We start from the raw sequence: 24924 nt of genomic DNA on the forward strand, positions 1-24924 counted from the left end.
GTTTTTATTCTTAAAGGATTCTATAAGGCTGTTTGCAAATAAAAGGGATGTAGCAGGTGAGAGCCGGAGGGGAGAAAAAAACATGGACACATGTTGGAAAAACAGACCCAAAATCATCCGTAGGTTTGTTTGTATTAAGTCTACAAAATAAGCTAATTCTATGTCATTAAAACCAATTGTACAAAGAGCATGAAATAATTTTCCCAAACATATTACAAAAGTTTTTTTTTTTTCCTTTCTCCCGCCCCCCTTCCCCCACCCTAAAGTTTGGAAAGTATAAACACCTTTTTACAAAACAGCAAAACTACACAGTATTGCACAATCTTCATTCATCTCCATAGTATAAAGTTATCAATCTCCATCCGCAGGACAAAAATAAGAAATAAATTAAGACCTTTACCGTAGCATGATTCTCCTAAATTACAGGACATAAATAAGAATAAACTCTAAATAATTAAATTATTCCTCAGCTGACAGTGTAATTTTTTATATGTAAAACTAGAAGGAAAAAAAAAAAGGCTCTAATTCATGTTAACTAATACTTGGAAAAATAAAAGTGCCTTTTGATAGTCAAACTGCCCCTTTTGTGGCTTGATGAAAAAGATTTTTTTTTTCTTTGTTCTGAAAAAAAAATATATACTGTATGTATACACATTTAAAATATACAGTGGGCGTAAGTGCTTCAAAATCATTCAAATCTATACAAATTTAAAGTATGCGTTCCTCTTTTGGCAGGATGAACTCATCACAAACTTTGACCGCATTATCCACGTACATGCTCACAAACACTGACAGGAACTTCAACTCCCAGTCACTTTCCTCAGAGATAACACTTTTTTTTTTTTTTACTAAAAAGACTCAACCCACCGAAGATGTGGTTCCTTCACGTGACGTCTACCTGAGTCAACTGAGATGAAAAGGCAGACACTAAAAGAGGCAGTGTGAAAATGAAGGAGACAAACTCAATCAGTTGTCATGCTGTGATGCCTTTGGGTGTCTCGTACAATAAACGGAACCTTTGTCCCCGTTCAATTTGAATTACACCTCTCACTGTCCTTTTCTTTCAGCAGGCTTCTGGGATATGTGACGAAACACAAAGACACAGTACTTTTGTTTGCAGCCTCGGTGCTGCAGTGAGGCACTCCCTCGTGTCCCATCTTTCAGAGCAAGTGTCTGTCTAAGGTGCTGATTCGGGATCTGTCAGCCCTCGTCAAACATAAGAGTGCTGATCTGAGACCCTTTTGCACCTTCAACATAAGATATGTTTCTAAAACCCGCCCACCCCACAATCAGTAGTCCTATTCTCTGCTTGTCCTTTGCATCACCAAAAACTTCAGTGTCATCTTCGAGGGGTAAACTTCTTCCTCTCATCTACTTCTCGATGAGGCCCGCTTCTTTGATCTTGGTGTAGAAGAATTTCTCCAGTAAGTTGGCACACTTGTAGTACTCGCTCTCAGGGGGATTGTATTCACGACAGTTGGTGAAGATGCGCTGCATGTCGGCCATGAACAGTTTGCGCGTTGTGTAGTACCTGCTCTTCAGACGCTCACTCATCGTCTTGAGGTCTGCGGGTGAAAAATGTTAACGGTGAATGTGAGACGTAGACTGTAGGAATTAAACATGCTCTTGAATCAAGACCCACACTGATGCAGCTCAAGCTTTGGACCTTGTTCGGTGTTCTTTATGTGCTAGAAGACTAACAAGCTGGCAGCAGCAAACCAAGTCTTGTCAAGAGTTGTAGAGAAGCCATACGATCAAGGATGTTTGAGCCTTAGGTTGTATGTAAAAGACAGATTATATGCAAGAACCCTATGGTGCAGTACCACTGATTATTACTGGGGCTCCAAAAACAATCGGTCTCAAATCGACTTGTTATTTCATTTAATCAAAACTGATTTTCTAAATCTGACAAAGGTCTATTCCCCTGCAACCAGTTTAGGCCACATTATTTTTCACAACATAAAAATAGAAGTTTTCTCACTTAATCCATGAGGTTAGCTGGTGGAAAATGCGAGAAATGACTTTCAAAGGACTCTTTTATTGATTTCATACGCAAAGACAACACAATTGTCTGTCCTAGATCAAGTAAAAAGTTATTACCCCCGTTAGAAACTGTCATCTACGAACCGATGGCTGTTGTCACCGTGGCTACAGCAACTTCTCATATATAGCCTGTGGTTTGAAAAGACCTGCGGGCGAACAGGTGTCGGCAGGCGAGCTGCTCATGACTTTTATTCACCTCTTTCAGGTTCTCAGGCCCGAGGCCATATGCAGAACAACGTCTACACAAAAACAACATATGTAGGCCTTTGCCTCCAAACAAACTGGTATTTATAAAGCGAGACTCTGAACACCTCTTGCATTCGTCTTATCATGCACGCACATGTTTTTATAGCAACGTAACTTATATATGAGATGGAAACTGAAAAAGAGGACACATATTATACCATAAAATGAACTTGCACATTTTGTCGGTTTCTTTCTTTTATTATAAAACATTTTTATTTGTTTTTCATCATCAGTTTCCATAATATGGGTCTACTTTTATGTACAATAGTTTTGGGTGTTATATATAACTGCCTCTCTTATATCACTTTGAAAAGACAAGTCGCGATCGTTATGATATTCTGTCCTAAGACTGCTACGTAGGCTTCCATAGGGCTGTTGCACAAAGCACACACAAACACACCTTGATCCATTTGTATATCTGCGATTCCTTCCTAATCATCTTCTAAGCCAGAATGGCAACTGCCCACTGCATTTAAAACTGCCCTCACCCTGATGTGACGTGTGAGCCGCTGGTTTATAATCCGACCATTTTTTATTCTTTAACCTCTGCAGGGCAGTTTGCTCTGGACTTACAGATGTAAAGAGCCGATCGCTTGTTATGTTTTTTAATTCAGCGGTTTTTATGAAAACATGCTTTTTTTGTCACTCGCTGACTGCATTCATTTATGTCTAAAAAAAAAATGGAAGTGCAGTGGAAATCCGTTTTGTGCACATGCTTACAGTTGGACGATGATTGAGGTTTGTAAAAGAGAACCATACGCACACAGGGGTTTATAAATCTTGCTAAAAGCACGCACAGGTACATTTCCACCTTTGTGTGGTACAATCTATACAACTATTTACACATCTGGTCCCTGGTGTTTGTAACTCACTGCATTCGTGAGCATACATACCCATGGGGAAGCGGATGACTTGGTAGTATCCAGGCGCTTCTGTTTTCTTTACAGGCTCCATGAAAGGCCAGGCATTCTGGTGACTCTAAAATATACAGACCCGTCTGTGTGAATAGGCGCGAGTCAGATACAGATGGTGTGTGCGTGCGTGTCTGTTCCTCACCTTCACGTGCTGCAGGATAGTTTTTAGAGTGCTGTACAGTTGGTCTGGGTCCTTCAATTCCTTCCTAAAAACGCCAAGAGAAACAAGGCATTCAGATTGTGAGACTGAAAAAGACAGCTGAAGCGTGGTCTAGTTTGTCATGTACATGAACGCTGTGTGTATTCCGTCAGTTAATATACAGTTTCCTCTTGTTTTAATTCCAATGAACTTAAGTAAAGACCACAGACAAGGTCAGAGTCCAAGTCTCCTGTCTATACGGTTGTTGAGGAGGAAAGAAATCAAACATCTGTTTCATGTTCTTTATTAGAAATCCCACCTTCTCCCAGTGTTGAGAATCTATTTAACACATCATACGTTAAAGTAATAACATAGTAAACCTTAACACACTTACCCTTTTCCCACAGGCTTCCAGCCAGTGTCACCTGTTGATATAATCAAACTCAAATCAAATTCATGTATCATCAAAATCATACATGAAAGACAATCACCAGCGTATTGTTCTGCAGAATATGTTTGTGGTAACGCACGTATGCCGGGGATGCTTTCAATGGGAATCTGTCGGACTCCATCCTTAAAACAGGACAGCCCTGGATAGACTTTTCTGATCTGAGCCTGCTTCCTTTCTATCAGCTTCTTGATGATCTGAAAGAGACCGATAACGAAGGAATAAAGAAATGGTGATAGTGGGGACAGGGAGAAGCATGAAAGACTTGAATTAAAATTCACCCACGTACCTCTTTCTGCTTCTTAATGATAACAGAGAACTCTGTGTAGGGGATGCTGGGGTTGAGTTCGCAGCCCATGAGTGTGGCTCCCTCATAGTCCTTGATGTAGCCCACATACTTGGCCTTGGGAACCTTGATGTCCTTTGAGAAACCCTAAGAGGAATTAGGAGATGGCTGTTTTCTTGCAGCTCTATACCGTATACAGGGCCAACACCACAAATATTAAGCAACTCAAATTTTAAGAAGACCAAAACAAATAGATTTTGGGAAGGGATCTGGATCACTTGTTCAAAGTGCGTATTTTGACACACAAAACCCGTTACCTGTTTCTTGAAGTAACCAATGGCGTACTCATCAGCATAAGTGAGAAAGTTGAGGATTTCGTGCTTTATATGGTATTCCTTTAAGTGGTTCATAAGGTGAGTCCCGTAACCCTGAAGCCAAACAGCCATAGGTTAGATTTGACCCTACTAAATGGACATCAAACTAAGAAATAAAGGAGGGGGCGCTCCCACCTTGACTTGTTCGTTGGATGTGACGGCACAGAAGACGATCTCTGTGAAGCCTTGTGATGGAAACATCCGGAAGCAGATCCCTCCGATCACTCGACCATCCTTGATGAGTGACAGCGTCTTATGCTTCCTGCCAGAAAACATACAAATTTATTCAGTGTGGCGCAGCGGCATTTCTGGACATGAGTGCTGACAAAGTACAGTTATGGACTCACGGATCAAAGACCAGCCGTGTGATGTACTCCTTGGGCATTCGGGGAAGCTGGTGAGAGAATACATTCTGAAGGCCGACGAGCCACATCAAGATCCTCTTGTTGGGCTTCTGGTTAAGGGAGTTCCCAATGACGTGGAATTCAATCACACCTCTCCGCTCCTCGAGGCGGGCAGCTTCATCACGTGCAGAATGAGCCGACAGCAGGCTGGTCTGCACAGGGAGGGAGGGAGGTATATAACCATGATGATCTTTTTGTTCCTCTCAGAAAATGGGTTGAATATGTGTTCTCGTTGTTAGAATTAGGCACACAACTCACAAAGATGTTTGTAGACTTACACATCATGAGTCTACAGAAGAAGCTTTGCAGCATCTTCAGCTATTTTTCTTTTTCAAATCTCAGATATTTCCAGAATATGGAAATGACCACATGTGGTACAGGTTCCAAAGACAAGGAACATAGAGAAGCTTGGGTTAAAGGCTGACATAAGACTACTTTAGACCACTAACATAACTAGGATTTAGATTTCCTGACAGACGGACAGCAGGGGTCTGTAAGTAACTGCTATTACAAACCGCGGTGACATGCCCTTTGCTCTGTCTGATCCCTTTCACATTTAATCAGATCCATCAGCTGCAGAAGCATAAAGATGGCAGCTATCCTGTCAAACTCTGACACAACTCTGCAGTGCTGCCTCTCCTTCAGGATTAAGCTCAAGCTTACAACTGTCCCCTCTCCAAGGAAGAGCATGCATTTGTTTACAAAGCACTACACAACATAATAAAGATATATCTACGAAAATATTCTGTATATATGACTGTTTATTATGTCCAACAAAGACATCACAACCGCTGAAAATGTTAGTTGATTTTTGTCCGTTTGATCAATCTATGATTGAGAGGGCTTTAACATTTTCCCCTGCAGCTGGTTTGGTTGTCTGCCAGTGAGACACAGACACAACATGGGCAGTAGAAGTTGAGATCTGTAAAGATCATTGGAGCTTTGAAGGAAGCATTTCTTCTTCTTCAAAAGAGTTTATTTTAGGTGAAACTTAACCTTTTCTTTATCTTTAAAAACTATCAGTGTTTCAGCTGTCAATTCTGATAGCATCTTTTCCGATCTGGGCGATGAGCTGCTGCAAACAACTGTCCTTACTGGGATTAACAGATTTGTGTTGCACAGAGATGACACTGCATACTTCTGGATGGAAGAATTACCTTTAAAAGCACTGTGTTTTACCCATTCTAAAAATCAGTTTTTAGTAATGTTTTCTATAGTTACAGTGACTCATAGAGATGATATTAATTAAATGGAGATATAGAACATATAGAGGTACAGGTTACCTCTGGAATGGCAGCAGGGTCAGTGATGGTTGCCATGACTTCGTTGATGAGGTCCATGGGAATGTCACCCACCACCCTGGGTCTCTTGTTTTCTTCATGGGGAAGAGGCTCTGAGGGTTTACGCTTTTCTCCAACTATTACTAATTGTGGACGCAGAAAGTAGCCGTCAAAATCATAACTCGTCTCTTTCATAACTTCTCACAAGGTCTCACAAGTGTATCTAAATCCAAACAATTCAATTCAAATTTAAACAAGAACTTAACCTCCATTTAAAGTTGGCTGACTACAAGCTTATCTCCAGCAGCCACCTTAATATGACAGGACTATTCTGGGATGTTCTTTGCTACAGTTTTGCTCGATGAAACAGCTGTTAAGCCCACCCTTCAAGTAAGTCTTAGGAACCGACTGAGTTGCCATTTCCTTAATTCCAGATTACATTTGTCATTCTGTCGTATCTTGTTTTAAAGCAGTCAGATGAAGATGGGCGGAATAATACGCAACAATAACACAGCGATTTAAATGTGAATCACAAGGCTAATATCAGCCTAGTGCTCATTGTTTGCTGACAGACAGTTACTTGGCAACACCGTAACCTTTTGAGGAATTCTGGGTTTGTCTGTAATACCTGGGTTTGACTCCAGTACCGAGGCTGGCTTCCTGGCAGGACTGAGACTGCCGCAGGTGGACGGGTCCACTGACACAGGGCTGGTGCTATAGTACAGTGGCCTGGTTACTGGGGGAGCACTGATCACTACACAGAAAGGGAAAGCATTAATACCATGAAAGAAAGAAAGAAACAAAAAGAGCTACCTTGACAAGCGAGTTTGTTTGGGTGTAGTTACCTGTGTGGATGGGAACCTGCCCTCCTGCAACTCCTACTAAAAAGTCCTGGCTCCAGATAGGAGAGCTGTGGCTGTACACCTCCTCCTCCAGCATAGACAAGAACCTGAGCAAAGATAGCACAACCACTACGTTACTATGTTACATGCTCTTCTCTGCTGGTGACCTGGTCCTGTATTGTCTAGTGTTTTTTCCTCAGTTGAACCCGGTCAGGCCTGATTAGAGAATAAAGATGAGCAGGAACTTTGCCTTACTCCTGTTTTCCTGTTATGCTCCTATAGTTAGTTTTGGCACCAGTTGTCCTGTTTTGGTGGCTTTTTCTTTTGTTGTTGTTAGATTCAGTTGCTGCTGCTTTAGGTTAGAACAAGGACATCCGATCCTTTGGTCTTTTGTGGGCTGGTTCGAGTGGTTTCTCTTCGTTTTGTTAGTTCGGCCGATTCATATTTGCTCTATTTTACTCATGTTTGGGTTATGGTTAAGTTCTGCTATTTTTTTTAAATAAATGTAACGTGTACAGCAACAATGCAGACCTCCTAAATTATTGTTGGAACCCTTCTTTAGGCAGCCACTAAGGGGTCACAACCACCACGTTAAAAAGGTAGTGAAAAATGCATGTAACATTATTCTTATCCAAGTTTCTTATTCGTGTTCCTATATCTGTTGTTTATTTTCTTATTTAGCTTTAAGGCCTCCACACAATAGTGTAAGTTTGAAAAAGTTAAATAAATCCAAGAACATGCAGAAACTTTGTAGTTTGTACAACCACCCTTAGGTGAGAAAACAGAACCAAACCAAACACACAATAAAGAAAGAGAAACCACGACAACATTTCACAAACCACATTAAATGTGTTCTGCACATACTGTATTTTATAAATAGCCGTTTGCGGTTTTTACATGTTTAATGTCAAAAATATATTGTTAAAAAAATGCCACTGTGTTCCCTATTTTTTTTTTGCCGATATTTGTCTAATCTTACTGTGTTTTCCATGTCAAGGCCACCACGATCTGTCCTGCATCACTGTGAGAGTTATTCTTCAATGTGCACTCTGATGCGTCTCCGGATGTCTTACTTGGGAAAGTGTGTGAGGATGAGTGTGCGCTTCTCTGGGGGAAGCTTGTCCTTCTCCTGTCTGGCCTGCTCCAGCAGCTGCTTCCGCATCACAGTGAACACAGAACGCAACAGTGTGCGGCCGAAGATCTGAGTGGTCTCGTATCGGGGTAGACTGTCGCAGAACTGAGGCACGTTGCAGTAGCAGAGCCATCTACCCAAAACACAGAAACATCTTTAAGAACTGTACATTGGATTATTTGATAGCAGGTTAATGGGTTATCTGCTTAGTGCTGCTACCTGGTGTAGTTGGCTTTGTATCCAGCTGCGTCGTCATTGGGCACCCTTTGACGTCTCTGAGAGGGTGTTTCCAACTGCCAGTAGTTGATCTGGTTGAGGAACATCTTAGCAAGCTCCATTATGGTTTGACGTTCCTTAGACGGCAGGTGGCTGAACTTGTACTGGACAAAATTGTTTACTCCCTTTAAGGGAAACACGTGGAAATGGAGAAACGTGAGAACACACTGCAGGCATAATTGGAAAAGAGGGTTGTTCTTCCATTAGTCGTGGGGATTTACCTGTTCAATGCTGGGTTTTTCAAATGGAGGGCTCTCTTGTGCTTCCAACATTGGCTTCCCCATTTGTAGGATGGATTTTCTTAACAGCTGAAAGGTACACAGAAAATTTGTAGGTTCACTTGAATCCAATGCAGACCTGAACAAAGAAAAAACAAAAAAAACAAAAACGTAGAAAATGCAGAAAATTACTTTGAAGAGGGAAAAGTAGACTTGTTTAGTGTCAGCATCCTCCTCTTTGTGAACGCATGTGTACAAATACTCCACATCCAGGACTATACCAAGAAGTCGGTTCATTTCCTCTTCTGAAACATTTTCTAGATGGGTCACGTGATCACCTGGGAGAGAGAAAATAATCAGCTCTTCAAATACAAGAGGTGAACGCTTGTTAGTTTTTTTTTTTTTTTTTTCTGTAAGCGTCTTCCGTGACAAGCTGGCATACCCAAAGTGTGAGAGCAGCTCCGACAGGGCTCCTGCAGGTTGACTGTGTTGGACTGCTGGTCAGTTTGGGGGGGTGTAGGAGGGGGGTTTTGACTCTTCCAGCCGTTACACTTACAAGCTCCTTCAGCCTATGAAAAACATAGCAGAAATTAGAAGAAGCAGGAACAAACCCAAGTATAAACACCTTTTTTAAATATGTATATAGTTAGCTTTTTAAATGACTTACAATAAACTGATGCAGCTTGTTTTGATTTTAGAAAACAAAAAAAAGCTCCGATAAACGTTTGTAAAGTGAAATTACAATATCTGCTAATAATCTAAAGTAAACAGTCAAGTTTTGGCGCTAATATTTGTTATAAACGAGCAATAAAAACTTAAAGGAAACCTGCGCTTTACACTCAGGTTGGACTCAAGAGTCTTATCACCGCTGTCAGCTGGAGGAGCTGTTCCGAGCATGCGCATGAAACAACAACAAACTCCGCCCACCTCAGCAGCTGTCACCCTGTCAAAACAAAGACCCCATCCCTCTCTGCGGAGCATACGCTGCATATGCAGAATAAACTCCTCTGTATCAACCACCGTGCTCCTACAAATGGCCCGGAGACACTGTGAAATGTTCCTGTTGGAAGCGTCAGACCGCGCGCGAACAACCCCGTGCTCAGAGCTAGCTGCTCCCCCAAACCAGCGCCAAGGCAGTGTTTACGCTCACCACCCCCACCTTGACAGAAACATAGTAACACTGTGAAAAAAACTGGACAGTTTGCAGCTGGAAGGCCCCTGCGTAAGAGTCCTGGCGCATTAATAACACTGCGATTATTTCGGTCATTAACGCAGCCTTTTCGGTAAACGAGCTCGCGCGAGCAATAATAAAAAGGGGGGAAAATTTTTTAAAAAAAACTGAAGTGCAGCAATGGCTTCCTTTGCTGCGCTTGCATTTAGAAAACTATTGCAAGCCCAGCGAACACTCTTAAAAACATTAAGCCCTCGAAAGTCAAGTTTTCAAAAAGTACACCGTCTGCAAAATGCGCATACTTTGCAGGATGAATACACTCCGAGTTTTTCCAATTTCTTCGGCCGTGGTGACGAGCGGAGTTGCGCCTTCTTCACGGCAATACGTGCGGATCCTCCAGCGGCGCCGGAGCCCTCCGTTCCCCCGGCTCCAGGAGCGGCCGGAACCAGGCCCGCAGCTCCGATGGCCGGCGAACCTTGCTGAATCCCAGCGCTGTCGGCCATGATTCGCACCGAAACCCGAATGGACCGTAGGCCCCGGGAAATGCTCGCCCCGCGGTCCGCTCTATTCCACAAGCGGAGGATCAGACATGGCGCTCATCCTTATTTTCAATTTCTCGCTGTAGGCCCATTTTCCTCCGCTAGGGGACTCAGCTAGGATAGGCCAATTCAACTATAATTCAGAGAGGTCACAAAATGCAACCAATTGGAACAAAAAATTTCAAGGTCAAACGAAGTGGGAAAATTGTAGTGCGGAGCCACCCCTTGAACAGTTAATACACGCAGCGCACCGAGCTACAAACAGGCTGTTCAAAGTTATTTAACGTCACACCACGAGACGCACGTTAATATTTCAAGTTTGCTCCTCGAAACGACAAAAAGAGGGCAAGATACAAAGATAAAAACGGACGGAAGTTGTGCAAAGTTTAGAGAAAAATGCAAGTGAGTCCATACACACATCAGCAGCCTGATTACAATGATAAATGATCAAATTTATTTCAGTATTTATTTGGTCATTACATAACAGTACTGTAAAATGTATGCATTTTAAATGTTTCCTGCTGCAAAGAAGTGTTCACGCGAAAAAAATAAAATAAAAATACAATTTACATCCCTAGTATGTGTTAACTCATTTAATTGTAAATCACCGTTGTGCCAGCTGACCGCTGTTATACTGTTCCTACATGTGAAATGTTGCGCAGAGGCAGGCAGATGGATTCTCGGACCACTTTAAAGGATGCCCTACTCCTCTGGAACTTCCCCGCCAGGTGCTTTTGGAAGTTGAAGTTCGGTCTACTAACAAGGAGTACTAAGTAACAAGGCATCATTGTCCATTCCAAATAATAAGAAAAAGTCTATAACAAGTTTTTCTTTTTTTGAGAAAAAAAAAAAAGTACAAGACGAGACATCTAAATAAATGCAATTAGATTTTTTTTGTCGTTGTTGTTAATTACACTACATACATTTATAAAGACCACCACTGATTATAATTCAACTGTATGTGTGGGGAAAAAAAGAAGAAAAAAAAAGGAACAGCAACAAAACTCCAAACCTAGATTGTGGCCGTTTTCCTGCCAACTGTACAGTTTTCTTTCTTTTTTTTAAATTTTTTATAAATGATTATCAAGACAACTCCCTAGCAAGCATTAGTCCTGTCACAGGTAAATCAAAAAAGGTAGACTACACTGCAACACCATATTTACAGTATATTATTTATATATTTATATTATGTATATATTTATATCACACTGGCTGAAATTATGACAAGATAAATTCATGAGCATCTGTTAGTGCAAGGCATGAGTTAGACAAAGGAGTAGAAAAAAAACAAAAAAAACAAGGGTTATTGACCGGAGGGGATTCAATGTAAATATGTCTGTGTGCATCTGGATGCAACAATGTACAGCGAGGACAAGGAAGAACACAAACGTGTGTACTGAAGAGTGGATGAGGTGTAACAGACCGTGTGTGTGCGCTGATCTACAGTGAAGTTCAGGTCAGAAAGGAGTTTTTTTTTTTGGGGGGGGGGGGGGGGGGGTGTCAATGCGTGTATCATTGTGCAAATGTGTGATCAGTCACGCACACACTCCAATGTGCATGTGACCAAGTCCACAGATGAGATCAGTCAGCGGCCCGGCCCGGGCTCAAATTGAACATACTGACACACAAGTGTCTCTAAAGCACTATCTGATTAAGAGAAGATGTCAAATAATCATAATGCCAACATCATTATGGAGAACCCCTCACATATTGCAACACCCCACTCACGACCATCACACCTTTGCTTTTTTACATTGGTGCAAACCCAGCAGCTGTCCAGCAATGCTGACAAAATGGAAAAGTTGATGACGGAAATGATCATCAAATGGCAGAAATCTCCAAAAAAAAAAAAAAAAAAAACCTGACCAAAAAGGGATGAGCTACACATGATTTAAGAAAGGACAGAGCACATCAGGAATGGGAAGGAGGTCACTGATGCGTACCTCAGCGCCAAGCTGGGTGGAGAGGGGCTTTTGCTGCGTTGCACCGGTCCTCGCAGACACTCGGAGGGTAAAGACTGCAAAAACATTGCACAATGCCACTATGGACAGCTACAAGCAGGCGTGGCCCCCGGAGTGGAGCCCACAGGTGGAAAATGAGAAAGTACACGAGTGCTTATAGGGTTTAACAGGGGTGAAAGGAGATGGATAGCAGAGGGCAGAGACTTTAAAAGGACTGTAGTCCACAATTCTCTTTTTTTTTTTTTTTTTTTTTTTAAAGTTGAAGATAAAAAGGTTCCAGTGACAAGAGAGGGGTGCAGATTTAAGGGTTCCTCTCTGTCTCTCTCCCCTCCGCCTTTCCTTTCACTGAGACTCACAAACACAGACTCCTTATCTCTAACAGACTTTTTTTGTGCTACTGCAGACAAAAGGTCAAACTATTTATTCTATTCAAGCCCATGTAAGTATACAGCTATGTGCATCCATAATTTCACTAAAATTATAGTGAAAAAAACAGTAGTAAAGTCTTTAGCTATTTGAGAAAAGGGAAGCGCCTCAAAGTCGAACTCTATCTTATCTACATTTTGAACGAAAATGATTGAGGGGAGGTTGTACTTATGCTTCTCTCATCTGCAATCACCGACCTATCAATAACAATTGATAGATGTAACACGATGGATGGCAGAAAGTAAGACAGAGTGGTTTAGGAGGCTTCACCAGGTAGTAGCAGAACCATGATGGAGGAAAAGAGACAGAGCCACGAAGAGAGATCAGTGAGAAGACACACATTTCGCTACTGCAAAAGAGAGGAGGCAAAAAAAAAAAAGGGGGGGGGGGGGTGCTCACAGGGCATCTTTTCTATGGGTGACAATGGGTGACACATTGCATTAGTAGCTGCAGTGGCATCTGGGGGCATTGACCACATTAGTTACTAGTGTACAGGTCTGGAAAAAGTGTGTTCTTCATTCTGGTTAGTTAGAGCAGCATGGGGCCTTGGCTGGCTGGGCGGCCTCCGTCAGGTCCACCCCCCGGTTCCGCCCGCTGTTGGCACCTGGGGCTTGAGGCTCACTTTTTGGCAATCTCTTTGCTGAGGAGAAAAGGCAACATTTCATTTTAGGGGGGGGGGGGCAGATTCATCCGTTTAAATCTTCAAGACAAACACAAACGGCCCTAGCCTAGTGGAGACTGATTATCCCCATGTAAACGCACGGGGCAAAACCTATAAGCACGCGTTGTGAGTTACCCACCAATAGCCATGAATATCTCGTTCACATTCATAGATGTCTTGGCCGACGTCTCCATGAAAAGTAAGCTGTTGTCGTCTGCGTAGGACTGGGCATCCTGTTAACACAGTGTAAACAGCATGAATGTTCAAGACATCCCTGCACATGCATGCAGACACACCAGAAAGACCATCAGAGGTTAATAAGAAGACTGAAAGTCAAGGCTGCAGATTAATAATCAACATATTTCTCATGTTTGTTCTGGATGTGATCACACTAAACAAAATACAGTGATAAGAGTGGCAAGACACATTCAAAAACAAACAGACTGACCTGAAAGTCAACAGCTCTCTTGCTGGCTAGGTCAGCTTTGTTGCCCGACAGAGCGATGACTATATTAGGGCTCGCTTGTCTTTGGAGCTCCTTCACCCAGTTCTTTGCCCGTGCAAAAGACTCCTGCAAAATAAAAGACGTTAATACTCTCGTGATGACTCATGACTCGTTGTACATGTGATCTAGTGGCATCTGGCACGCCTGAATAAAAGCCAGTGTCATCAATCCAACTTGAAGCCAGACATGTATTGGGAAAACAGCATTACCAAACTTAGTCAGTGACCTATGAACGTGCCTCGTTTGTGATGTCGTAGACCACAATGGCGGCTTGGGCTCCTCTGTAATACATGGGTGCCAAACTGTGGTAACGCTCCTGACCAGCAGTGTCCCAGATTTCAAACTTCACTGTTGTGTCATCTAGACACACTGTCTGGGTGAGAAAGGCCGCTGCAGATAGGACGAAAAAAGGAAGTGAGTCAGCATCCTCACCAAACCTTCTCTTTTCACAGCCATTTAAACAGAGCAGCTCAGGAATACACCAAAAGACAGAGTTAAGAGTTTAAATGCCCCAGGTATCAAATATTTACATAATTAATTTAAATCAAAATGCAAATGGCCACCGGCGATCACAACAACAAAAAAAAACCTCTTGAGAAACAGACTGGTCTGAAGACACGATGCTCACCTCCTATTGTGCTCTCCTGGAATTCGTGGAACTGACCCTTGACAAAGCGGAGCACTAAGCTGGACTTCCCGACGGCCGATTCCCCCAACAGAACCAGCTTAAACTGGCAGATCTTGTTCCCTGCATTGGGCCCATTGGGTCTTGTAGCTCCTCCTCGATTGGCCATGACCTAATCAGATCGGATGGTAGCCTTTGTGCCAAACTTCACTATCTGGACTTTTGCTGCAGGAAAAAACAACAACGACAACAAAAAAAAACAAAAAACAGAAAACTTATCACAGAGTAATAAACACACATCCAACTCTTGAGAGTTAAGGATTAATCTAAAAAAAACAAAACACATCTGCTAAGTACGATGTTCCCAAACTTCACCATCAAACATTTTGTTAAGGTGGACTGAAGGGCTACTTTAGCTTGACATTAGCTGAGTTTATAAGTTTATGGGGCTTAAAATAGAGCAACAACTTTGGTTTCCAATATGACGCAGCAGTGTTTTATTTTTAAAAATAAAACAAAGAGTATTTAAAAGGCAATGAGAGATAAAACACTTGATCTGACAAGTGCATAAAAAGCATAAAAACTTAACTTTGAAAAACAAAAGTGGCATGGCTGTTCTATCGCAGTACACATTTAAGTACTCTGAAGGTCTGAGTAGTGACCTCACAAAGCTTACAAACCATTCAACCTGCAGCTCGACTGAAAAATCTATCTAAGGGATATAATTCAAAATAGTGGCTCCTGTTGTCTGTTCGTAATGAACTCTCTTTTTTAAATTTGGACTTGTTGGGTCCCACCTTTACAAACTGACAGTAAAGACATACATGAAACAGACATGAAAAGTGATGCATCTCGCACAACAAAGTCAAACATCAGCCCGGTGGTATCACTTCTCTATGCTGCATCTTGTACGAGTTCTGCAGGGGCCATTTCACATAGACTGAAGCTGGATCGTGGAGCGTGCGGAAAAGGTGGAGAAACCATCGAGACATCTGTTAGAGAAGTGAGGCTTTAAAGGCTGGAGTTCAGCGTTTGGCTGTTGAAATGTTGACCTTTCTGAACCAGAAATGAACTCAAGTGGACAAGAGGCTGGAAATGGAGTGAGACTTGAAACGTGACTGGATAAGAATGATTCCCTTTGAAGGCTGATATGCAATCATCTGTGAAAAAGGACCCCCTGTGCACTGATCATAAGGAGTGAATGAAGTCAATTACAACATGATGACGACTGATGACTGAATCTATTGACTCAAGAGAGAAGTTGACATTTTTATCTGTTGTCAGTGATGCTGTGCTTTATGACTGCAGCAGCTTCCCATTTGCAGAATGGTGAGTGCATCCATCTTCATTTTTATTGTAAAGGATTTTCTTTTCTTTGTAAAGCCATTTGAATCGCCTAGTTGTTGCATAAATAAAGGGAACTTGCCTCGACTCCAGTCTGTAGGCTGAACTCCAGTTTTGAACTGTTTCATTCTAAAAACCCAAGTTAAAAACATGCACACAACCCAGTGGGAAGCTGCCGCATTGCCAGATTCTGTGTTCATGTCTGCTTGATGTGGACATAATCCTTTTCGATTCCTCACACCCGCACGCTGCTGTAAGTCGTCCTCTACCCACCTTCTGCCCAAAGCATACACCCCAAAACAGTCAGAGGGCAGCAAAATAGCAAGAAACAATATCAGAGATATCTCTCACCAATTCAACATTCCAAAAAGCACTGACCGGGTCTGACTGACTGTGCTGCAACAAGGAGTAAGAGTTTAGCATAGATTTAATTACCAAAGAGGCAAAGAAAGCCCACCAGAACCACGTACAATAACAGAGAGCTAAAGAAGTCCTGTCCCTAACCGCGACTGATTTATGACAAGACTGAACAAGAGTAGAAGACCCGCCCACATAACTCAGCCCCGTTACTACTGCGAGAGCTGCTGTATGCACTGCATGCCGACTTATTTAGGAATGAATTGTGAAGACAAAAAAAAACACAAATGGCTGTTGTTGGGAGATAATAACAGTCTATGTGTGCCTTTAGAAGGAGAACGTTGTCCATATAAGGATTTGTGGACTCCCATCACTGAATACAAACCTAACGCTCACTGCGCACTCCCGTCCAAACTCCTCAGAATCACATATGCTGTCTGTAATGCAATAAAGCGCAATGGGTATCTTTGTTTACTATAACACTCGCAACTCAGTTCTCAGAGAAGTGTTTACCTGTGGCGGTTAAGGCCTCTACGATAAACTTTGAGGCCAGGGTTTCTTCTACATCGACCACTTTTCAAGTGTAAGATTTTTATTCTGAGAAATGAAAACCGGACAAAGGTGCCTGCAGCGGGTCACAGCACAGGGGACCCAAGCAGAGGCCACAGAAGAGAGCCTCAGCAACCCCAAAGCAAGGGGAAAAATATGCTTTTCTTTCTAACATTTTGGTTCAAGGTGGACAAACGGTTTGTCTAACCTCTAAACATTAGAACAGTCCTATCCCCCCCAGTGTCAACGTGCGTGGAATAGAGGAAAGTGACAGAAAACAGCATTACCTCACTTGGGAATAATTCATTATGTTGCCACAAGTGCAACAAATGCCTCTCAAGGAGTCTTTTCCATCTAAACAAGTGATGGACTACAGTCAGTCCCCGACATGTGAAAGTCAGACCAAACATCTTTCTTTTTTTTAACTCACCATATCTGCATCTGAAAACAGCTGCTCGGGTATGCACGAAGCTCTCCTCGGCAACGTAAGGAAGATGTTATGGAAATTACTTTAATTTCGGAGGCAGAGAGATGATCTTAGCTCTAAACTCACTGTCCGCTTTTCACCTGTGCATGGAAACAAAAACTTCAGATTCTTTTAAAGTCGTGTAAAATTGACCTGACTTTATGCTCTTTAAAGTTTATTTCATGCCACAGGAGAGACTCCTTAAAGCTGACTGAAACTCACTCATCTGTCAGCTCCTGGGCTCAAGAGCGTTAATCAAACGTCGCACAAGTTCAACTCGTCGCAGCATTGGCATATTGGCTTTTTAAAACATCCCATTAAGAGAATAAACGGTGCACAGCTTTAGTTTTACAACAGAGAAGCAAACATCTATGATGAAACGGTCACACAGTGTATGTGTAGCCAGATTATGCCGGCGCAATCTCTTTCCTCAAGTTGCAGGCCACACTGAAATCACTGATCAAATCAGAAGTAACAGAGACAGGAAACCCTTCGGGACATGTGTCAATGCACTGATGTGGTGAAGAACTTCAGCACGTACTGAGGAAAGACTGAGCTTACTGGATCATCTCCCAGCAGTGCACTGCACATGCTTAAAAAGTTAGTTAACCACAAATGATATAATTCCCAACGACAGGGATGTAGGCAATAGACTACAGCCTATTTTGCATCAAAACAAACTGCCTAATGAGCAGGATTAACGTGGGTTTGTGACTTCCATTCTAGATAAAGTGGGATATATACTGCCACTTATTTTCAAATGTTTTTTTTCGTTTTATTTTGTGTCCAGAAACATGGGGCGCTTTATTTTGAGGTTTGCCGCTTCCCATCCTGCTTCGGTTTTATAGATGTCTAACGGCCTCAGTTTGATTATTACCATGCGGATAAACTTTCCATTGGATAGAAATGATAAAATCATAGGACATCCTGTCAATTAGAGGTCTGAGAAGGAACTTGGGACTCATGAAAACAACAAACGGGGGGGAAAAAAGGAGTCATATTGCAAATCAGTAGATTTCTACATTGGATACAAATCCCCTAACTCTGGTTCATTAAGAAAAATGGAGAGTTTTGAAAAGAAAACTAGCAAAAGGAACACAAAGATGCATGATGAACTGCAGCGAGAAGTCCCCGTGTTTACCCGGACTTAATACACTGACTGTCAACAAACACTGCGCACTCCATGACAGCGATGCCAACACAAGACCTGGATTTATCATCATCCGTAGACTATAAACACACTTACTCGTGCTAGCTGTGGCCTTGCATCTATTTTGTTAAGCGGGGTAGATACACCACTTCTCAATTTACTGAGAAGCTGGTTAGCCAAAGTGCTACTAACCAGCCTTTGCCTTTTAAACGCTCAGTAAAAACAGCCCCACAACCACGGCAAGAAAAGCACCAAAACAAAAGAACAGTCGCCCCATTGAATAAGTGTCCCCGTTTTCAGATATTTTTTTAAAATTTGAAAGTCGGCTGCAAGTCTCACTTTACCAATGTTACTTACAGGGGAGTAGCCAAACCCTCAATTCACCAACATTAGCTTGTTAGCACTTAGCAGTACACCCACCCATTTAGCTGGCGGCTAAACAAGTATGCTTGTCATGTAACCTGCGAAACCAGGTTTCCTTAGCTGCTTGCTAACGGCACACCGTCACTAAAGAGGAGAAACAGTCCAACACGGCAGAACATGACAAAGGCCTATATACCCTTATTCCCATAGCTATCAAAGATCACCAACATATCTGGAGTCAGCTAGCGACAGCGCTGGCTAACGAAGTCACTGATGACTACTGAGCAAACGTTAGCGCAAGTCACTCAGCCAGCTGGAAACGACAACTTGACAAGTACGCTACCTGAGAACCAGACGGTGTGGTGATCTCTCTAATACCACCGCTGTAGTATTTACCCGCTTGACCGGGGGCACTGGGACGAGGTGGTTGGGCAGCCAAGAAAATAATTTCAACAATCCCGTCACGTCTCCTCCTTTCTTTCTTCTCGCAACTTCCCCCTTAGAACCAAAACACAAACAAGCTCTTCCGCTCTCCGTGCCACGTCACAAGGCACGTCGGCCAAACAAGATGAGCTGCCCAGCTACCTACAGGACCCCTCAAACAGGCCCAAAACGCGACACGGTTTTGTTGCCGTGTCATAACACCAGAAGGGTTTTTACACATCATAATACTCTACTTAAAACCGAACTTTTACGCCAAGACCACGTTCATTATATAACTTGACTAGGTTAAACAGCTGAAATGACAAAAAGCTCAAAGTCCAAATATTTTCAGACAAATTTGCTCTCTGGAACAATATACAGATTTATTATGGTTTGTGTTCAAATGAATCGAACTAAAAGAGATGAGAAACAATAAGAGCACTCTGTTACATGTCCGTGAACAGACATCAGTACAGATCTAGACTTTATGGTGAAGACAACATTTCCTTGTGTGTGCATATTGAGATAACCAAAGCCCTGGTTCGCAAACACCTTGGCCTGAAACTGATTCAAATCATTTTTTCATTTTTCATCACAGATGTGCAAACCACCAATATGTTTGTTTTTATCAAAGGGTGGGTTTCCCCCTTCAATTTGATTTTTATAATTATTAAACTGGATCCAATATTTTACAGGAGAAAAAAATATATACACATCGGTACACAAGGAAACATAATTTTATGGGAGCGGGAGTATTTGTTCTCTTTCTAATACCTATTTCAAAATCATATTTTGAACCTTTTCTTATTGGGACTCCTTGGGCTGTGCATTACCCAGGTAGGAAACCAATGATCACAAGAGATATGGAATGCGGGGGTATCTACGAGATAGGAAGAAAGGGAAAAGTGAAACACGTTCAGTCTCATACACGTTCAGATTAACAGACTCAATACAAATCCTCTATATACTGAGCTACTTGTGTTCTGTTTATCACATGGGCTGAGAAAATATTTATGCGAATGATGAGGGTGAAAGTTCAAACCTGGGTGCTGTGTCTATGGCTGTGATGGTGGAGCTGTAGTACGTGAACTCGCCAACAGATGTCGCTGTAGCTTAACGCTCGTTTTTTTTTGTCTGGCGACGAAGAACCTCAACGCCCCATCGCATCCTCCGGAGGCCATGACAGCACGTTTTATTTACGGTTGTCTCAATAGTTTTGCAGTCTTGTGGTAGAAATTCTCAGTAAGTTGCAAGAGTGACCCCGCGACAGCTTCATGCAGTTCACAGAGGCTCTCTGAACAAACTAAACAGCGGCATCCAGCCATGGCGGAGGTGGAGACACAAGAGGAGCTCATGGTGAAGCAGCACCGCAAAGAGAAGAAGGACCTGCAGGGTATCTTCCGTTACCTGGGTTCTTTCGTTGTACACTGACAGTTTTACCTGCTTGTTACCAGCAAGCTGGCATTCACATATGTTGTTATAATTTAGAGGGTTAGCATGGGGCCGCTAACAGCCCAGGAAGGCTGGTGTCATTTTAAATGAGACAGCCCTGAAGGGGGGCAGCGCTGTTTGTTTTCACACTTATAACTCATAACGATTGGATTTGCATAGTGACATTGGCACGGCTTCAAAGCAGGCATACAACCACTGCTTCACAGCTCACGTTTGGTTGAAACTCTGAAGGCCACTGATGTCAAAAATATTATGTGAATGTGATTAAAAAACAAACTGTCATTCAGAGGAGAGCTCGTTTCTGAATATTTTAAATATCTTACAGTTGATGCTGGTTGATGTACATAATCCAGTAGTGCCCAATTTGCACATACTTGACTCCTCTTTTTGTGTCTTAGTCCTTTGGTCCTTGCCACCAGAGATGTGAGCAGAGGAAGAGACTTCAGACACTGGAAGGAGGAGGCAAAGTCACAGGCATTTAACAAAATGAGAGGTCCTTGCTTGAGAATGTCATTTTAAACTGATCTCAACTTACTATGACATGTAACACAACTGCATCATTTAACTTCCAACGAGCCTCCTCTTTCCTTGACCCTCTTCTCTCTTTTAGATGCATTTTAGGATTTTAGTAATCCTTCAAAACATACTGTGAACCTTTTTGTTGTTAACAAAAGGGTTTGGCAACAAAACTTTGCTCTTCGAACCGATGCCCACCGCAGCTGTCCGAGAGCTGTGTATTCTGTGTTGTTTGTTGATATTGTTCTGTCACTCAGTCTGCTCCTTTGCTTTGTTTTTCAGGTAAAATCCAGAGTATGAAAAATGCAGTCCCCAAAAATGACAAGAAAAGACGGAAACAGCTGACGGAGGAGATTGCAAAACTAGAGGCTGACCTGAATCAGAAACATGAGGAGGAATTCGGGCAGCTCAAATCTGCAACTGACACAGAGGTAATGCTTCTAGTCCGATAACCCGACAGATCAAGTATGGTTCTATTTTTGATACGTTTGCAAAAAAAAAGAAGGCTTTTGCTTTATTGTTATGGCTGTCTAATTGTAGATATTGTTAATTTGAAATACATGTTTCACCATTCATGCTTACAGTTCATGAACTCTAGTCTCTGTACCGTACCAGCTTCAGCAACATAACCATTGCTATCGTTAACTCAATCTTGCAAGGTGGAGGAGGCGGTAAATGGTGTGGAGACCCTGAGGATGGAAGGTGGAGAACAGCAAGAGTTCAAGGAGCCACGAGTAACCAAAGCACAGAAGAGAAGGGTGAGATGCAGCTCAAAGTGCGGCGTGTTACTACCAACGGCGTACAATGATGTCTCCAGTTCTTTTACATAATGAAGCAGCCTACTTTCCTAGAATTCTCATTCAAAACACACATTTTTAATAATGTCCAATTGGCACTCAAATACAGTGATACGATTGTTGTTTATTTCTTTTAGTTATAATAGGTAGTGATTAGATCTTTGTTTATTTGAATGGTTCTCAGGACAAAAAGGCAGCACAGGAGAAGGAGAGGGAAACCAGGATAGCGGAGGCCGAGGTGCTGAACCTGCAAGGCATGAGGCACCAGGAGGGCTTAAAGCTGGCTAAGAAACTCGCCCAGCAAAAGCTACAGATCAAGGAGATCCCCTCTGATGGTCACTGCATGTATCGGGCCATTGAAGATCAGCTGACGCAGCGATCAAAGGTATCTCATTTCCAAGAGTTTTGTCATAGTTTGAATGCCAAATCTGAGATGTGATGGGAAAACGTGAATCGATAACACTCTTTTGCGCCTGCACAATGAAACACTTCCACTTTACACACAGAGTCTAGAAATTCTGTGGTGTTCTGCTCTGTTTTAGCCTGAGTTAACCATGAGCATGAAGGAGCTGCGGTCCCGCACTGCTGAGCGCATGAGAAGCCATGCTGACGACTTCCTGCCTTTCCTCAGCAACCCCAGCACTGGCGACATGTTCACGCCAGGTAAAGCTGTCTTTGATACTGGTTTCCATAAACAAACCGCCCCAGCTGTGAGTACATATACGGGGGGAAAAGGCAACTACTCGCAGCCTGATGGTGTTTGCAGGTATTTACAGTAGGAATGTGTTTGCTTCCAGAGGAGTTTGAGAAATACTGCAGCGATGTGGAGCACACAGCAGCTTGGGGTGGGCAGCTGGAAGTGAGTGTCTCTTAAGTTGCTCCATATTCACACTGATGTTTCTCTTTTTTCTCCTATACCTTTTTAATAAGCCCACGTTTTCTTTTCATAGCTTAAAGCTTTGACCCAGGTTCTCCATTTGCCAATGGAGGTGATCCAGGCGGACTCCCCCTCTATAAAGATCGGCGAGGAATATGACAGTGAACCCGTCACTCTAGTGTAAGAACGTCTGTGTATGGCGTTTGATATCTGTTGCAGTAGAACGTAAAAGAACAGATAATGTGGTTGGAAGCGACTTTAAGTTCCTATCAGGCAGTATGACTGGATTTACATTTCAGCCAAGATATTCATGGCAGCAGGTTTTGACTAATGTTTCAAATGTAATCTCTTCATGCAAACCGATCCTTTGTAACAGGCTCAACAAAAGACTCTTCTCTTAAACGTGTATTATCAATTTCATCAGTTGAGATAAGTGCCAGTTGGAGTACAGGGTATTCCAACCGTGTAATTATTCAAATGTGACGGTTTGGACCATCCTTTAACCACATGTAAACTGATGCAAACAGCCACAAACAGACATACTTTTATACCTTTTTTCTGCATAAACCGTTTTATTTTTCTCAGACCTCTCGAGTCATGAAACCTAATTTCCTTTTCTTTATTTCTTTGCAGATATATGCGTCATGCCTACGGTCTAGGCGAACACTACAACAGCGTGGAGCGGCTAAAGGATCCAGTCAGCGTTGAGGACAGCTGAGAAACGGAGCAGTTTTGCTGTGACACGAACCAACGTGTGTGTTTCAGAGAGGGTTCACGCCTCAAACACAAAGGACTAACATCCGCTTATTTGGAGGGTGTTAAGCTTGAGTGGTACTTCTCTGTTTCAAAATAAAACCAAACTGAGCAGGAATTGTAAATTAAAATGAGTTCCTTTCTTCAGAAAACATTGTGCTCATGAACAAATAACATGGAAATAAAACTGAGTTGTCAATTATTTCACATTCAATACCCCAGGAGTATAATAATGTACCTATGAGTTCAGTCTTGTGCACTATGTATTAGACCTCTCGCATCTAATCCATAGAAAGTGGTATGGCACTGTACTTGCTTGATATCCAGAATTTTTGGAAAGCATTCTTGAACTAGAGCCCAAACTTCACAAGAAGTTATCTATTTAGAGCTGACTGTACAAACTTCAGCTCCCAGAGAATTAACCAGGATGACTACTGTTTTTATTGGTCTCATCTAATACTGTTACGATGCAAAGTTATTAGAACTACACCTGTTTTCTTCATCCAGTCATTTTGTTGCTGACAGTTTTGACAAATCACCAATAAACAGTTGATTGTTTAAACTTAAATGATGTTCAATTTTCCCCCGTTTGTCCTACTTACTTAGAGTCCAGGCATGAGCAGATCTACATATCAGTACTGACTTATCCATTTTGTTATTTAATGAACATAATGGATGAATATAGCACCACTCAACTGGTGCTAAGGAGCCAGGGTCTTATCATAACCGCCTGTAGCTTTAATGGTATTTGGTTCATGAAAAAGACAAAGTTTATCTGTTTCCTCTGGCTCTGGCTTCATTTTTTTTTAAAGATAAATTGAATAATTCCCACTTTAGACATTCAGCACCATATATAATCGTAGTTGAACTGGACCACATGAACCTACCAAAATGGCTCTGGTATTCATCTAGTGCTTCAGCTCCCGTGAATTTACTCTGATCTTGTAAAATCTACTTTTAGTTTTGTTCGCCAAAGACATGAAAATACCTGCAGCAGATTCTGCAGGTGGAAACTCACAGAGGGACTAGAAGAGAAGATTTTAGAAGGGAAGGAGAAGATTTTAAACAACTTTCGCTTCAGTGCATACTTGTTTGCAAACTTAAAACAGATTAATGGACCTTCAGTGAACAGGACATGAAGAGTTTTTCCTCTTCCACGCGATAGAAACCTGTCCATATACAGAAGCAGCCTGTATAAGCAAGAAAGCAGATAATATGTTGGTCATGCAAATGATTGCATTTGAAAACTTTGAGCAATAACTAACGGTAGTGGATAAATTCACATGTGTCTAACAACGTAATCTATGACTCGTATTTTCTGTCCTGTATAAAACTCGTTTTCAGTTGCAAAACTCCACCAATGTGGATATTTGCTATGTTTTGTTTG

The 24924-nt window shown here is 42.1% G+C and overlaps 3 protein-coding genes across 3 annotated transcripts; 1 reads left to right on the forward strand and 2 right to left on the reverse strand.

Annotated features, from left to right (window-relative positions):
* Positions 1–65: 65 nt before the first annotated feature.
* Positions 66–10406, reverse strand: kat2b (K(lysine) acetyltransferase 2B). The gene is made up of 18 exons (XM_075450234.1): positions 10076–10406; positions 9045–9171; positions 8795–8940; positions 8606–8692; positions 8328–8509; positions 8050–8241; positions 6980–7083; positions 6763–6888; positions 6138–6277; positions 4798–5006; positions 4586–4712; positions 4394–4504; positions 4080–4223; positions 3873–3987; positions 3737–3767; positions 3346–3409; positions 3183–3267; positions 66–1565 (listed from the first exon to the last, which is right to left on the reverse strand). The coding sequence occupies exons 1-18, from the start codon at positions 10274–10276 to the stop codon at positions 1372–1374; spliced, it is 2385 nt and encodes a 794-aa protein (XP_075306349.1). The 5' UTR covers positions 10277–10406; the 3' UTR covers positions 66–1371.
* Positions 10407–10743: 337 nt separating this feature from the next.
* On the reverse strand, positions 10744–19261 carry rab5aa (RAB5A, member RAS oncogene family, a). The gene is made up of 6 exons (XM_075450235.1): positions 19063–19261; positions 14494–14715; positions 14104–14255; positions 13809–13931; positions 13500–13593; positions 10744–13339 (listed from the first exon to the last, which is right to left on the reverse strand). The coding sequence occupies exons 2-6, from the start codon at positions 14657–14659 to the stop codon at positions 13224–13226; spliced, it is 651 nt and encodes a 216-aa protein (XP_075306350.1). The 5' UTR covers positions 14660–14715; positions 19063–19261; the 3' UTR covers positions 10744–13223.
* A 1024-nt stretch (positions 19262–20285) lies between these two features.
* otud6b (OTU deubiquitinase 6B) lies at positions 20286–24105 on the forward strand. The gene is made up of 8 exons (XM_075449277.1): positions 20286–20535; positions 21393–21541; positions 21770–21868; positions 22092–22292; positions 22450–22570; positions 22705–22766; positions 22858–22964; positions 23418–24105. Exons 1-8 carry the CDS (start codon positions 20466–20468, stop codon positions 23500–23502), a joined length of 894 nt encoding a protein of 297 aa, XP_075305392.1. The 5' UTR covers positions 20286–20465; the 3' UTR covers positions 23503–24105.
* The last annotated feature ends 819 nt before the right edge of the window (positions 24106–24924 follow it).

The sequence above is a fragment of the Odontesthes bonariensis genome, chromosome 18 (assembly GCF_027942865.1).
Source record: "Odontesthes bonariensis isolate fOdoBon6 chromosome 18, fOdoBon6.hap1, whole genome shotgun sequence".
In the NCBI taxonomy this organism is placed as follows: domain Eukaryota; kingdom Metazoa; phylum Chordata; class Actinopteri; order Atheriniformes; family Atherinopsidae; genus Odontesthes; species Odontesthes bonariensis.